At 35.9% G+C, this 11,840-nt stretch overlaps 1 protein-coding gene across 1 annotated transcript; it reads left to right on the top strand.

The window, feature by feature from the left end:
* The first annotated feature begins 1,827 nt into the window (after nucleotides 1-1,827).
* Nucleotides 1,828-6,413, top strand: LOC132041064 (mediator of RNA polymerase II transcription subunit 21-like). Its single transcript, XM_059431820.1, has 4 exons — nucleotides 1,828-2,037; nucleotides 4,431-4,508; nucleotides 5,624-5,675; nucleotides 6,028-6,413. The coding sequence occupies exons 1-4, from the start codon at nucleotides 1,828-1,830 to the stop codon at nucleotides 6,102-6,104; spliced, it is 417 nt and encodes a 138-aa protein (XP_059287803.1). The 3' UTR covers nucleotides 6,105-6,413.
* Nucleotides 6,414-11,840: the final 5,427 nt, after the last annotated feature.

Here is an 11,840-nt window from a genome sequence, read left to right as displayed (position 1 = left end):
AGATGAACAGAAAGTATACACTTCAATATTGAAGAACACAAGAGGTAGGATGTTTAGAGAGAAGATTTTATTCATATCTCATGGATTGAATATGATTGTGTTAAGTGATTACAATCTACATATTAACTACTTAACCTCAAATCTCCTCATTAGTCGAGACTGTTCTAACTAACAGTGTCAATAACTAACTTTGGGACTACATTATAACTAACTTTGTGAAGGGGTAAAGTTGCTTTACTGTCCTTGATGATCTTCTTCTCTTTGTTTAACACACCCCCTCAAGCTAGGAGCTATAAAGACATTGAGGAGTCCTAGCTTGAAGCATAGATGTTGATATTGAATCCTGTTTAGGCCTTTGGTAAGAATGTCTGCAGGTTGGTTTGATGTACTTAGTCTTTACATGATCAATGCATCTGGTTTAGATCTTTGTTTATTTAGAATGAAAAGAGGTAGGAAGCATGCGCTTTAAAAGCAAAATCAGCAGTTATTTGTATCCTCGCGTTTCTTTAATATTAACGTCTTTTGTGATATGAGTACTACTTGGAAGTTGGTCAACTCCTCTGCTTTACTTCTTTTGTAATATCAAAATTCTTTGCAATTATTGGATTGCATCTAAAGACAAGATGAACGGCTTGTTATTGTTGATAGTGTTTGACACTCAATTTTAGCCCTCCTTATTTTTAAATTAACTAGTCAAGCTCGTTGAATTTCCAAATAGAGTGAAATAACTGTTTATAAAAAACTAAAAATATTTTAAACTAGTTTTGGTGTTAGTTTTCCATTTCATAATATATATATAATTCACACCAATAATTTTAAGTATTAATTATGTTCAAAATAAGTGATTAATCTAGTATTTATCTCAATTTGTCAAATCAAAGTCACTTACGTCTTAACCCCAAATCGTTCCCAAACTTTGCTCCCCCCTTTTTCTTCTTCTTATTGTTTGGTCTGTACAACTATAGAAATCATTTTAAAGAAAAATTTAGGGGTTGAGTTAGATTTCTTCAGTCATATTTAGAGGTTAAGTACTTGACTTCAAATTTCCTTCAAGAATTGGACTGAGTCCCACATCGTTTCTTGAACTCAACTCCCAAAAATATAACTCTCTTTATTTTGTCAAATCGTGAGTGAAAGGAAGCATTCTTGAATCTCGTTCGCTGCAGGTAATTGTGCATGACTTCTCTACAGGTTGTAAGATGATGCTTAGTTATCTCAGTCTTAATTACAGTTTCTGCTCTTAATCTTTGGATGAATAATAGACTGTGGTTTTGATGAACTGATTGGAATGGAAAGTGGTAACGCTCTTCTTCTTGCTTCTTGAACATGGTGATATAATATTTGACATGTGCTCCTGCACTTTCCAAAGGAAAAAAAAAATTGTATAATTGCAGGCACATTCAAGAGTACCTCAGTGTTTACTGGTACTGTGATTGATGTATGTGATTGAATTAACACATTTATCTTTTATGTCTAAGAGAGATTGGATTGGCAAGTTCGAAGATAAAGAATAACACATTTGCATCTTTTGACTTAAACGTCTAATATCCTCACCCACTCTCCTTAAGTGATGATAGATTTGTGCAGAATTTTTGGATGTTGATAGATTTGTTAAATGGTTCACTTCAGTTGCTGCTCTATTCTTTTCTTAAAAAAGGGGTGCTAAAATTGATTGTAGACAATGCTCTTACATTGCATTTAACAGTGCATATCTGTTTATTGTTTTTTTTTTTTTTTTATGCTTTTGTGGAATATGTTTAAACATTGAGAAAATGCATAGACAATACATTCACTGCTTTTTTAGCAATTTAGGGAAGGATCTGCAAGATGGATATCATATCACAGCTACAGGAGCAAGTAAATACAATGGCAGCTCTTGCTTTCAACACTTTTGGTACTCTTCAGAGGGATGCTCCTCCTGTTCGTCTCTCACCTAATTATCCGGAACCTCCTCCTCCTAATCCTACACAAGACTCAACCAATGTTGCAGACCAACCAAAGCAAATGAGTTCTGCTTTTGTTAAGGCTGCCAAGCAGGTAAACCTTCGCATTTTCTTTCTATTACACCCTTGTTGCTTATACATCACTAAGATAAGCAAGCCACAGAATATAAAATTTTCATTTTTGGTCAAAAGAATGTCTTTTGGTCTTCCTTGACTAGTCTGTTTATGTTTTGAAACATCAGATCTTTAGGTCATATCATGGGGATATTTATGTGTACATGCAGTTCTATACAAGATACATTAAGTCTTTGTTTGTTGAGACTTGAAACCAGTGTGGCTGAGTTCAAATACCTAAGTCCTTTGCTGTTCATTTTAACGACAAATACAATAATGCTATTGTCATCACCAACTACTCAAATTAAAACCTGACTGAGACGCATAATGGTGGGAAAATTCCAACGACAGAATGTCATACGTCTAGGGATTTTAGCTTGAGCACTTGCTCTCAGGTCTGGACCTTGACATCTAGGCCAAGTCTCAGCGGGTAAGCCTTTCGTCAAAATTGGAAAGCTGAATTCTAGTTTATCGCACTTCAGCTGTTTTCCTATGAAATGTATATGGACAACTCTGTCATTTTCTCCAAGGTGTTCAAGTTCACAGTTTTATTTCCTTGCCTCACAATCAGAGGTTGTCTATTCTAGCATTCTGCCAAACTTAAGCTGCACAGTCACAGCACTTGAGAGTACCCTTGAATGTTGGGTGAAATGATTTCATCCGGGTCGGATCCGGAGAATTATTTGATCCGGATGAATTATTGGGGGGAAATGGATTGGGCGTCTAGGATTAGGACACATGGCAGTCCGTTTAGATTAGGGGTAAATTTGGACCATAGTATAACTGTAAGGGCATAATTGGCCCAATAGTATAATGGTAAGGGCATAATTGGCCCAATAGTATAACGAAGGGTATGGATAAACTATTTCTCAAAGTTCAGGGGTAATTTTGGCCCTTTTCCATATTAAGAAAGGAAAAAGAAAGTTCACAGTGTAGTCATCACATGGAGAGCCTGCTCATACACCAATGAGTTATTGTCAACTACTACATAATGTTTGGTAATGAAACAGACATCAAACTTCAGGGAACTAGTCTAAGATAGACCAGCCATAACATTCACAACTAAAAAAACTTAAAAAGCAGTCAAGACCGGAAAAAAAATCAAGAACCAGGCCAGAGTAGAAGTTATGAAGACGATGAGATATTAGAAAAAGTTGCAAAGCTTCCCTAAATACTTCAGACAAAGCATTTGAAGTAATTGCATAAGACATGGGTTTCTAAATAAAATCACATTTTCCTGATTCTATGCTGAACAGATCCCTGAAAAAATTTTCTTGTGCATATTTTGCAGTCTGTTCAGCAAAATGAGGAGACCTATACAATAGGGAAGCAATATTCTGGAATTGCCTGACACAGCTAGGAAGAGTGAAAGACTATGAAAGACTTTAACATGATGCTTAAAAGTTATGACCAAGAGAATTACGATGATTTTACCGAGTGCACTCGTCTTATCAGCTATTCCAGAATGCAAAAAAGTTGGCAGATAAGTTCATGAAGTAGCTTAATCATTCAGATTCTCATCATAATCAACAAAAAGGAATTGGCCTGAATGAGAAAAATAAGCAAAATCTTGCCTGTTGAGGGTATTGCACATAACCAGCATATGCACCATATGCATATTGTGAAGGATCCTGGGTGGCTTCATAAGCATAGGCATCATAACCTTGTCCATAGCCTTAATAAGCACTCCATTGACTCGGATCAGCAGGCTGACCCCATAGACCAGAGTCCTACAAGATAGCACCATCTTTATCAGTTGTTAGACAATCAATAACTAGTGGAATATAAGCAATTCAGATCTACAGTTAATACCAGCATGCTGAAAAATAGTTTGCTTCTTGATGTACACACATAACCCAAATATCTATAAAGAATAGATCCATATATAGCACACAAGATTTTATAATGTTTGTGGTAATTTTTGACCGCTCGTCTTAAATGAATTGCTTTTTCAAAGCCTAACAACAAATTTGGTGCAATAACCTCATACATTTAACTCGAAGTCCATCACCTAAAAGACTTCTCAATTTTGTTTTAAATGGCGTCTAAAGGACTCTTTCGTATTGCACCGGTGCTGGAAAAGATTGGACTATTCCCTAAAGAGACTTGGGAATGAAGATTCTTACCAACATTAAAACAATTTCATGACATGGATTACCTTTTTTTTTTTTTTTTTTTCAGAAAGGTAGCAATATTATAAATCTTCGGCACAAAGGCTATGGTGGAAGTCATATTTACAAGTTGAAAACAAGCAAAAGTATACATCCTTGTTCTTCTTCTAATTCGGACCAATTACAATGTGCTCATAAAGTGCAACTGTGCTACAATGTCATTGTATTCTTGACAACATAATCTCTTTTTTCTTTTGCGCAGTTTGATGCGTTGGTTGCTGCTCTTCCTTTGTCAGATGGGGGTGAAGAAGCCCAGTTGAAAAGAATTGCAGAACTCCAGGTAATAGACTTCTGTGTAAATAATGGGTGTAAATAGCGTGTTGACATATGATATTTGAACAAGGTGATGCTCCGCCTCCCTCCGATTCCAATGTCATACTCTCACTGAGAAACAGAAGCTCTACCTAGGGATGGCAATGGGGCGGGGCGGGTGCGGTGCGGGTTTAGCCTTAACCCGCAAAATTTCTGTGTTTTAAACCCGCCCCGCCCCACGTAAACCCGCACCCTAAGTTGCACTATCATTTCTCTGTGTTTTAAAAATGCCCCGTATCCGAAACCCCGACAATATTTTTGAAGACGCACCCACCCCGCCCCGCCCCCGCACTGTTTTCTTTTTAAAAATCTAGAAAAGCTAAATCAAATTTTAATACTAAATTATTTTTGCATTAAAAAATAAACTAGGAATGTATCTTGATTCTTGATAAATAAACTAAGAACCTTTGTATGTCATACAGAGCCAAACCAACAGATTTAGATGGTTTTTTTTTCTTTTTTGAGATAAGAACTAAATGGATGGCTTGTGTAATTAAGGATTATATATTTTTTATTTTAAGTAGTATTATATTTACATAATAATATTTCACATACTAACTCAGATAAAATAATAGTATATGATTTCCTATAGTTAAGTTGGTGAATATCGAAAATGGTTAACAGAAAGTCTTTTCTCAGTTGAACTTATAATTACCTGAGCTCTATAATTTATTTTGGAAACTTCTTGCATACATTAAATTTTAAAAAAATTAATTTGGTAATAATGGAATCCCCTTGAAGATGGAAGTTGCTGTTTGTTTCTTCTACCCTTCTACAGAGATGCAACAAAGGAAAATTTACAATCTCTAGGAAGAAACCCGCAACCCGCCCCGCACTAAATTTTCAAAAAAATGTTTCAACCCGCCCCGCCCCGCAACCGCATAAGGTCAAACCCGCCCTGCCCCGCAGCAGATCAAACCCGCCCCGCCCCGCCCCATTGCCATCCTTAGCTCTACCGTAGTTAAATTAAAAAATAAAAAGGATAAATAAAGATTATTCTGTCATATGTTTTTGGGCGTAGTGTTTTATCTATATTTTCACCCAATAATTCTTACTCTGTATGTATGTATGTATGTGATGTAGGCTGAGAACGATGCAGTTGGCCAAGAACTTCAAAAACAACTGGAAGCAGCAGGTAAGAATTTGTTCTTAGTGTATCTGACATAGCTTTGGTTTTGGTGTAGGCATTTATTACGCAATACATGGCTATACACACACAGACACACACAGAGACCGAGATGGTTGTGAACTGATTGAGCTACTACTTCCAGCTTATCAGTCTTCCACCAACCTATATCATTTACTTGACTGCACAATATGTGATGGAGGAATGTTAGCATTCGTGTATTTGTTTTTCCCTTGTTTTCCTTCTGAGAGAGTAGTGAAAGTTGATCTAGTTAGGCTAAGGTCCAAATATCTATGTGCCTCCTTATATCATTAACTTTTTGTTTATTCTGAGACACTATTTGCTGATTTTGGTGATTTAGAAAAGGAGCTAAAGCAGGTCCAGGAGTTGTTCAACCAAGCAACAGATAACTGCCTGAACTTAAAGAAGCCAGAATGAGTTAAGGGGGTAGATACCTCAGTTTGATAGATCCAAGGGGACAGTATTTGCTTGAGAAGCCTTTTTTTGCTGATATGCCTGGGAGGGACACAAATCACCTATATCAGTTTTTCTTGGGGGTACATTTACTGACTGATTATATTTAAACTAGGTGTGTTCTGACATTTTCATTTTAAGTTCTTGGTCACTGCCAGAGAAAAGAACTCTGTATACCAATGCATCTGGTTTAGATCTTTGTTTATTTAGAATGAAAAGAGGTAGGAAGCATGTGCTTTAAAGCAAAATCAGCAGTTATTTGTATCCTGGTGTTCCTTTAATATTAGCGTCTTCTGTGACATGAGTACTATTTAGAAGTTGGTTAACTCCTCTGTGACTCCAGTGCTTTCATAATATCGGAAGTCTTTGCAATTATTGGATTGCATCTTCTATGGTGTGCATTTATCCCAAAACTTACACACACAGCGAGATGGTATATAAAACCACCCACTACCCAAACGCTTATGGTGTTAATTCGTTTGACATATTTTATGGGGGTTATCTTGTTACAATGTTACTTCATGTAATACTGTGTCTTGTTTTCCTTCTGAGAGAGTTGTTGAAATGTTACCAGTTGGCAAGGTCCAATAATCATGTAACCAACCACAGCCATCCTTATATCATTAACTTTTTGTTTCCTCTGAGACACTGTTTGCTGATTTTGGTGATTTAGAAAAGGAGCCTGCCAGGAGTTGTTCAACCAAGCACAGATACTGCCTGAACTTAAAGAAGCCAGAATGAGTTAAGGGGTATTATACTTCAGTTTGATAGATCCAAGGGGACAAGAGCCTTTTTTGCTGATATGCCTGGGAGGAACACATCACCTATATCAGTTTTTGTACATTTACTGACTGATTATATTTAAACTAGGTGTGTTCTGACATTTTCATTTTAAGTTCTTGGTCACTGCCGGAGAAAAGAACTCTGTATACCAATGCATCTGGTTTAGATCTTTGTTTATTTAGAATGAAAAGAGGTAGGAAGAATGTGCTTTAAAGCAAAATCAGCAGTTATTTGTTCCTGGCGTTCCTGATAAAATTTGGAGACTGTAACTTCTCTGCTCCAGTGCTTTTATATCAGAAGTCTTTGCATATTGGATTGACTATAGGTCCCAAAACTTGGCAGCGAGTATATAAAACCACCCATAATCCATGATTATGTATGCAATTATATTTCGAGAAACCATTTGTAAAAACTGCTATTGAAAGGTGAACCAACAGCGAGCAAAATAAAGTTTTAAGCATTGTTGGAATAGCCAATACAAATCATGCCTGGAAGCACCCAGCAACTCCTTTGACCAGCAGATCACTGCAAAGAGGAAGGGATATGAGAATTCAAAACACATCATCATTTTTTATGAGCAACTGCTGTTCTCATTTTAAGTATCAAATTCTTCAGTGAATAATTTTGCAGAGTGTAAACTCCAGTTTTTTGCTGGAGATCATTGAGTTGATTATCTGTCTGAAGTAGATGGAATACTTGTTGTAAATTCATTTTTTTTTTCCACTAAGATTCACTAATCTGTTGAGTTTTGAGATGCTTCAACTTGAGGCTGTTGCTTGAATCCATGATTATCTTCTTGATTAACATATGACAGTTGTCTGTTTGTTTCAATAAAGTTTGTCAGAGCTAAGATAGAGTTGCAGAGTGATCGCACTGAACCTTGATAAATTATAGCTTTGGTCGTGATTAGAGGTGGCAAAATGGGTTAAAAATATGGTTATCCGTCCGATCCAACCCATTTTAAATGGGTTGGATACCCTATCCATTTAATATTTCAATATGAGTCAACCCATATTATCCACTATGGGTAAATTGTAAAATGGATAAAACCAACAAGTGTGTTTGGTATGAAGGAAATATTTAAATTTTAAAGCATTGTTGTTTTGGAAAATATTTTCCAGTGCAAATATAAATACTACCTCCCTTACACTTCTCACCACCCCCCCTACCCCTATCGCACCTCTTCAAGTACCTCTATCTACCACCACCCCTATCTCTCAACTTTGCAAAACTAGACATTTTGTGAAAGTAGTAACTTTCAAAAATAGCAACTTTGCAAAAGTAAAAACAAAAGTAGCCGCTTTTTCAAAATATTACGCGAAAAGTAACTTTTCAAAAATATGCAAAAGTATTCACTTAAGAAAATAGTCACTTTTTGACTTTGTGAAAGTAGACACTTTTTAAAAATAAACTTTTTGAAAGTAGTCAATTTTCATGAATAGTCATTTTGTGAAAGTAGTTACTTTAAAAAATTCCCAAAAGTAGCCATTTTTTAAAATAGCTTCTTTGTGAAAGTATTAAAATAACCATTTTTGAAATGTGCCATCTCCAAGATAGTGGTCAATTTTGTAAAGTAGCCATTTTTTTAAAGTGACACAAAAATGGCTACTTTTGTAAAGTGGCCATTTTTGAAAAATGACAAAAAAGTTGCTTATTTTTGCAAATTTGCATTTTCGGTTGTTGACCAGCAGAAATAAATTTTTGCAAAAATAACCATTTTTGTGTCACTATAAAAATGGTCAATTTACAAAAATAGCCATTTTTTGTCATTTTTAAAAAATGGCTAAACAAACATAGTCACTTTTTTGGGGTTGTCTTAAGTACAAAGTAGTCATATATGAAATAATTTCGTTTGGGAGGGGTGTAAAATGGGTTTGGTGTGGGATAAGATGGATCATGGGAGTGAAGATGATTATCTGATCTGGGTAGATGGAATACTTGTGGGTGGTAAATTGGGGTTTGGATCTCTTTTCCAAAAAAGGTTTTCTTTGAGGTCGTGTCATTGAAAAGGTTCGAAGTTCTATTCTTCCCACAAGCTTGAATCCATGATTATCTGGATTTGTGGACAAAATGGTAAATTAATCTTCTTGTTTCAATGCCAACATCTTTGAAGAGCTTTGGATAATATGGATAATATGGATATCCATATTATCCACTGAACCATTTTTTAACCGTGTTAAATATGGGCGGTAAGTTGCGATCCGTTTTTTGTCAACCCATTTTCGACCCGACCCATATCCGGCTTTGCCACCCCTAGTCGTGATGATAAGCGCATGATCCTAACACGCGTAGCACAATTTGTGTGTTACAGCTTATTTTATTCCCCTTCAATCTTTGCCATACTATTGAAATTAAAGACATACAACAATAAGCAAATTTAGTGCATCGGAACTTATGTTTGCCAAGACTCTGAAATAGTTGCAACGCCCATATTGGACCCTCTATAAATGTACTATTTTGGATGATCTGACACGCACCCGTCGGTATCTTTAAAGAGTCCAAGCTACATGGATCATATAATCATCGATCTGCTAAGGTGAGCAATGAAGGAATTGAGCTTTAGTTGAGAAACACCTCTTGATTGCCAAACTTCTCTGTCCAACTTTTCAGTTCTGCTTCTTATCTCTTCTCGTTCTTTAGACACCATTAATCTGTTTACAACTTTCTCAATTGTGGAGGAGTTAACTAATTCTATTTGGTGTGCTTGTTCTGTCACTTGAATGCCAATTTCTAAAGTATCAGTTATTAGTGTAGCATTCCGTGGTTGTTCAGAGTGCATGGCCAAGCTAATATAGGTCCATGGTAATACTCTCCATGCATGAATTCCATCAACCAATTGAATAGCCTAATTATTCTAAATGTGACACAAAATTCGATACAAGGGGAACTTCCTCTTGACATTGAAAAACTGAAGTCTTTTCAAGCAAAAAACTTTCAAGTACATTTGGGAACCTCAGAAACCTGATTCATATTTCATTGTCAAACAACTCGTTTTGGAGGGCAATTCCATCATCATTCGGCAGTTTGTTAAGCTTGGAGTTCTTGGATTTGTCTTCAAATGAGTTATCAGGAAACATCGCAAAGTGTCTTAGAAAAACTTCAGTACCTTAACTACAACCATAGAAGGTCAAAATACCTACTAATCAGTTGTGGAGCCAGGATTTTTACTAAGGGGGTTCAAAAATATAAAGAAGTAAACACACGAAGAAGCCAAAGGGGTTCAACATTTATTATATAAATATAAAAAATAAGTTTAACCTTATATATATAATGTAATTTTTCACCGAAAGGGTTCGGGTGAACCCCCTTGGCGCTCATGTCTCGCTACGATACTAGTGGTGTGTTTTCAAAATTTTCCCCTCAATCTTTTGTTGGAAAAAGAGGTTTATCACTACTAAAAAAAAGGGGAATTACTGGCGGACAAATTATGTGCTAAACAGCAAAAATGAGTTGCTGATCCTATTTAGCGACGGATTATCAAAAAAATATGTTACTTACAAGCAATTTAGCGACGAAGTTCGTAGCTAATTCCAGGCTTTCGTGGTGTATGTGGAAACCTATCTAATAAGTTCTCAATATGCTACAAATAGGGAACGAAACGATAAAAGTCTTGGAAACACTTGCTAAAAGGTGTTGTTCCTGTGATTGTCTCAATTTCTTCGTACTTGTTGTTCTCTTCGTCTGGATCAAGTGAAGATCAAGAAGAAGGGAACTTCAAGATTATAAGTAGTGTTAAGAGAAATCACAACACCAGTTGATTTAATACCGCTAGCTTCAACAAGCAACAGAGAATTTCAGTAGCTCTAACATGATTGGTTTAGGAGTTTCTAATTATGTTCACAAGGGCATATTGGCTAATGGAACTATGGTCGCGATAAAGGTTCTAAATCTGCAAAACGAGGAAGGATGCAAGAGGTTTGATACCGAATGTCAAGTGATGAGAAGCATCAAACATAGAAATCTTGTCAAGGTGATCACTATGTGTTCAAATCAATGCGCAAGAGCTATCGTTCTCGAGTATATGCCAAATGTAAGTCTTGAAAATTGGTTGTGTGGTAAGGAACATCAGGTCTTCGACATGTAGCAAAGAGTTAGCATAATGCTTGATGTGGCTATGATATTAGAATATCTTCACTATGGTTATGATACTCCTATAGTTCATTGTGACTTGAAGCCTGAAAATGTTCTGTTGGAGACATGGTGGCGTAGTTATTGCTGTAAAGTCATTCATAGTTCAACATTTAAATTTGAAGTTTAAGTTTTGTATACAGTTGCTAATATTAAATCAATATTTTTTTTTATAGAATGAGATCCTTTCACCCTTCACCCTTAACCGGAGGTTTCGGGAATGGAGAATTGATTTCTATTTGGTTTTTGGTTCACCTAATCAAAACCCAATCAAATCGAACCAACCGACGCCTACCCATTCAGAGGAGGATTCATGATTTGAACTTTATGGGTTTGGGATGATCGAACAACAAAATCAAGCGCTAATTATAATTGGGTTCGATATTTGATATGTGTACATATTTAAGTGAATTTCTTTGAACATGTATAGGGTCTCGAACAAAATTATTAAATTCAGTCGCACCTGTAGCTTACGATATGAATCCCCCGCCCCCTCCCCACCCCCCGGGGTTGTAGTCTCCAACTTTTCATAATATGTGACTATGGAATGTACTTGAACATTTTCATTGCTTTAGTAGAAACTTAAATTACTTTTGCATTGCTACTATCTTATAATGTGCATAGAAGCATCTATCTTTGGATTAGTTGACTTTATTTGTAAATATTATAATTAGATTGCTAATTTTTATGAAGATAATGATTACTTTGAGTTAATGACTTACTAATTAATTTGACATTTGGAGAGTAAATTAAACTCTTTTCGCCATAACAATGTTTTAATAAAAGGAG

This window comes from Lycium ferocissimum, chromosome 12 (genome assembly GCF_029784015.1).
Source record: "Lycium ferocissimum isolate CSIRO_LF1 chromosome 12, AGI_CSIRO_Lferr_CH_V1, whole genome shotgun sequence".
NCBI classification, from domain to species: Eukaryota; Viridiplantae; Streptophyta; class Magnoliopsida; order Solanales; family Solanaceae; genus Lycium; species Lycium ferocissimum.
This window is presented reverse-complemented; position numbering and strand designations above follow the sequence as displayed.

Bases quoted from the DNA above. Each gene is read 5' to 3' on its own strand.
- LOC132041064 (XM_059431820.1), top strand. From the start codon at position 1,828: ATGGATATCATATCACAGCTACAGGAGCAAGTAAATACAATGGCAGCT. The intron at 4,509-5,623 runs GTAATAGACTTC...TATGTGATGTAG, and splicing joins AAAGAATTGCAGAACTCCAG to GCTGAGAACGATGCAGTTGG. The intron at 5,676-6,027 runs GTAAGAATTTGT...TTGGTGATTTAG, and splicing joins AAAACAACTGGAAGCAGCAG to AAAAGGAGCTAAAGCAGGTC.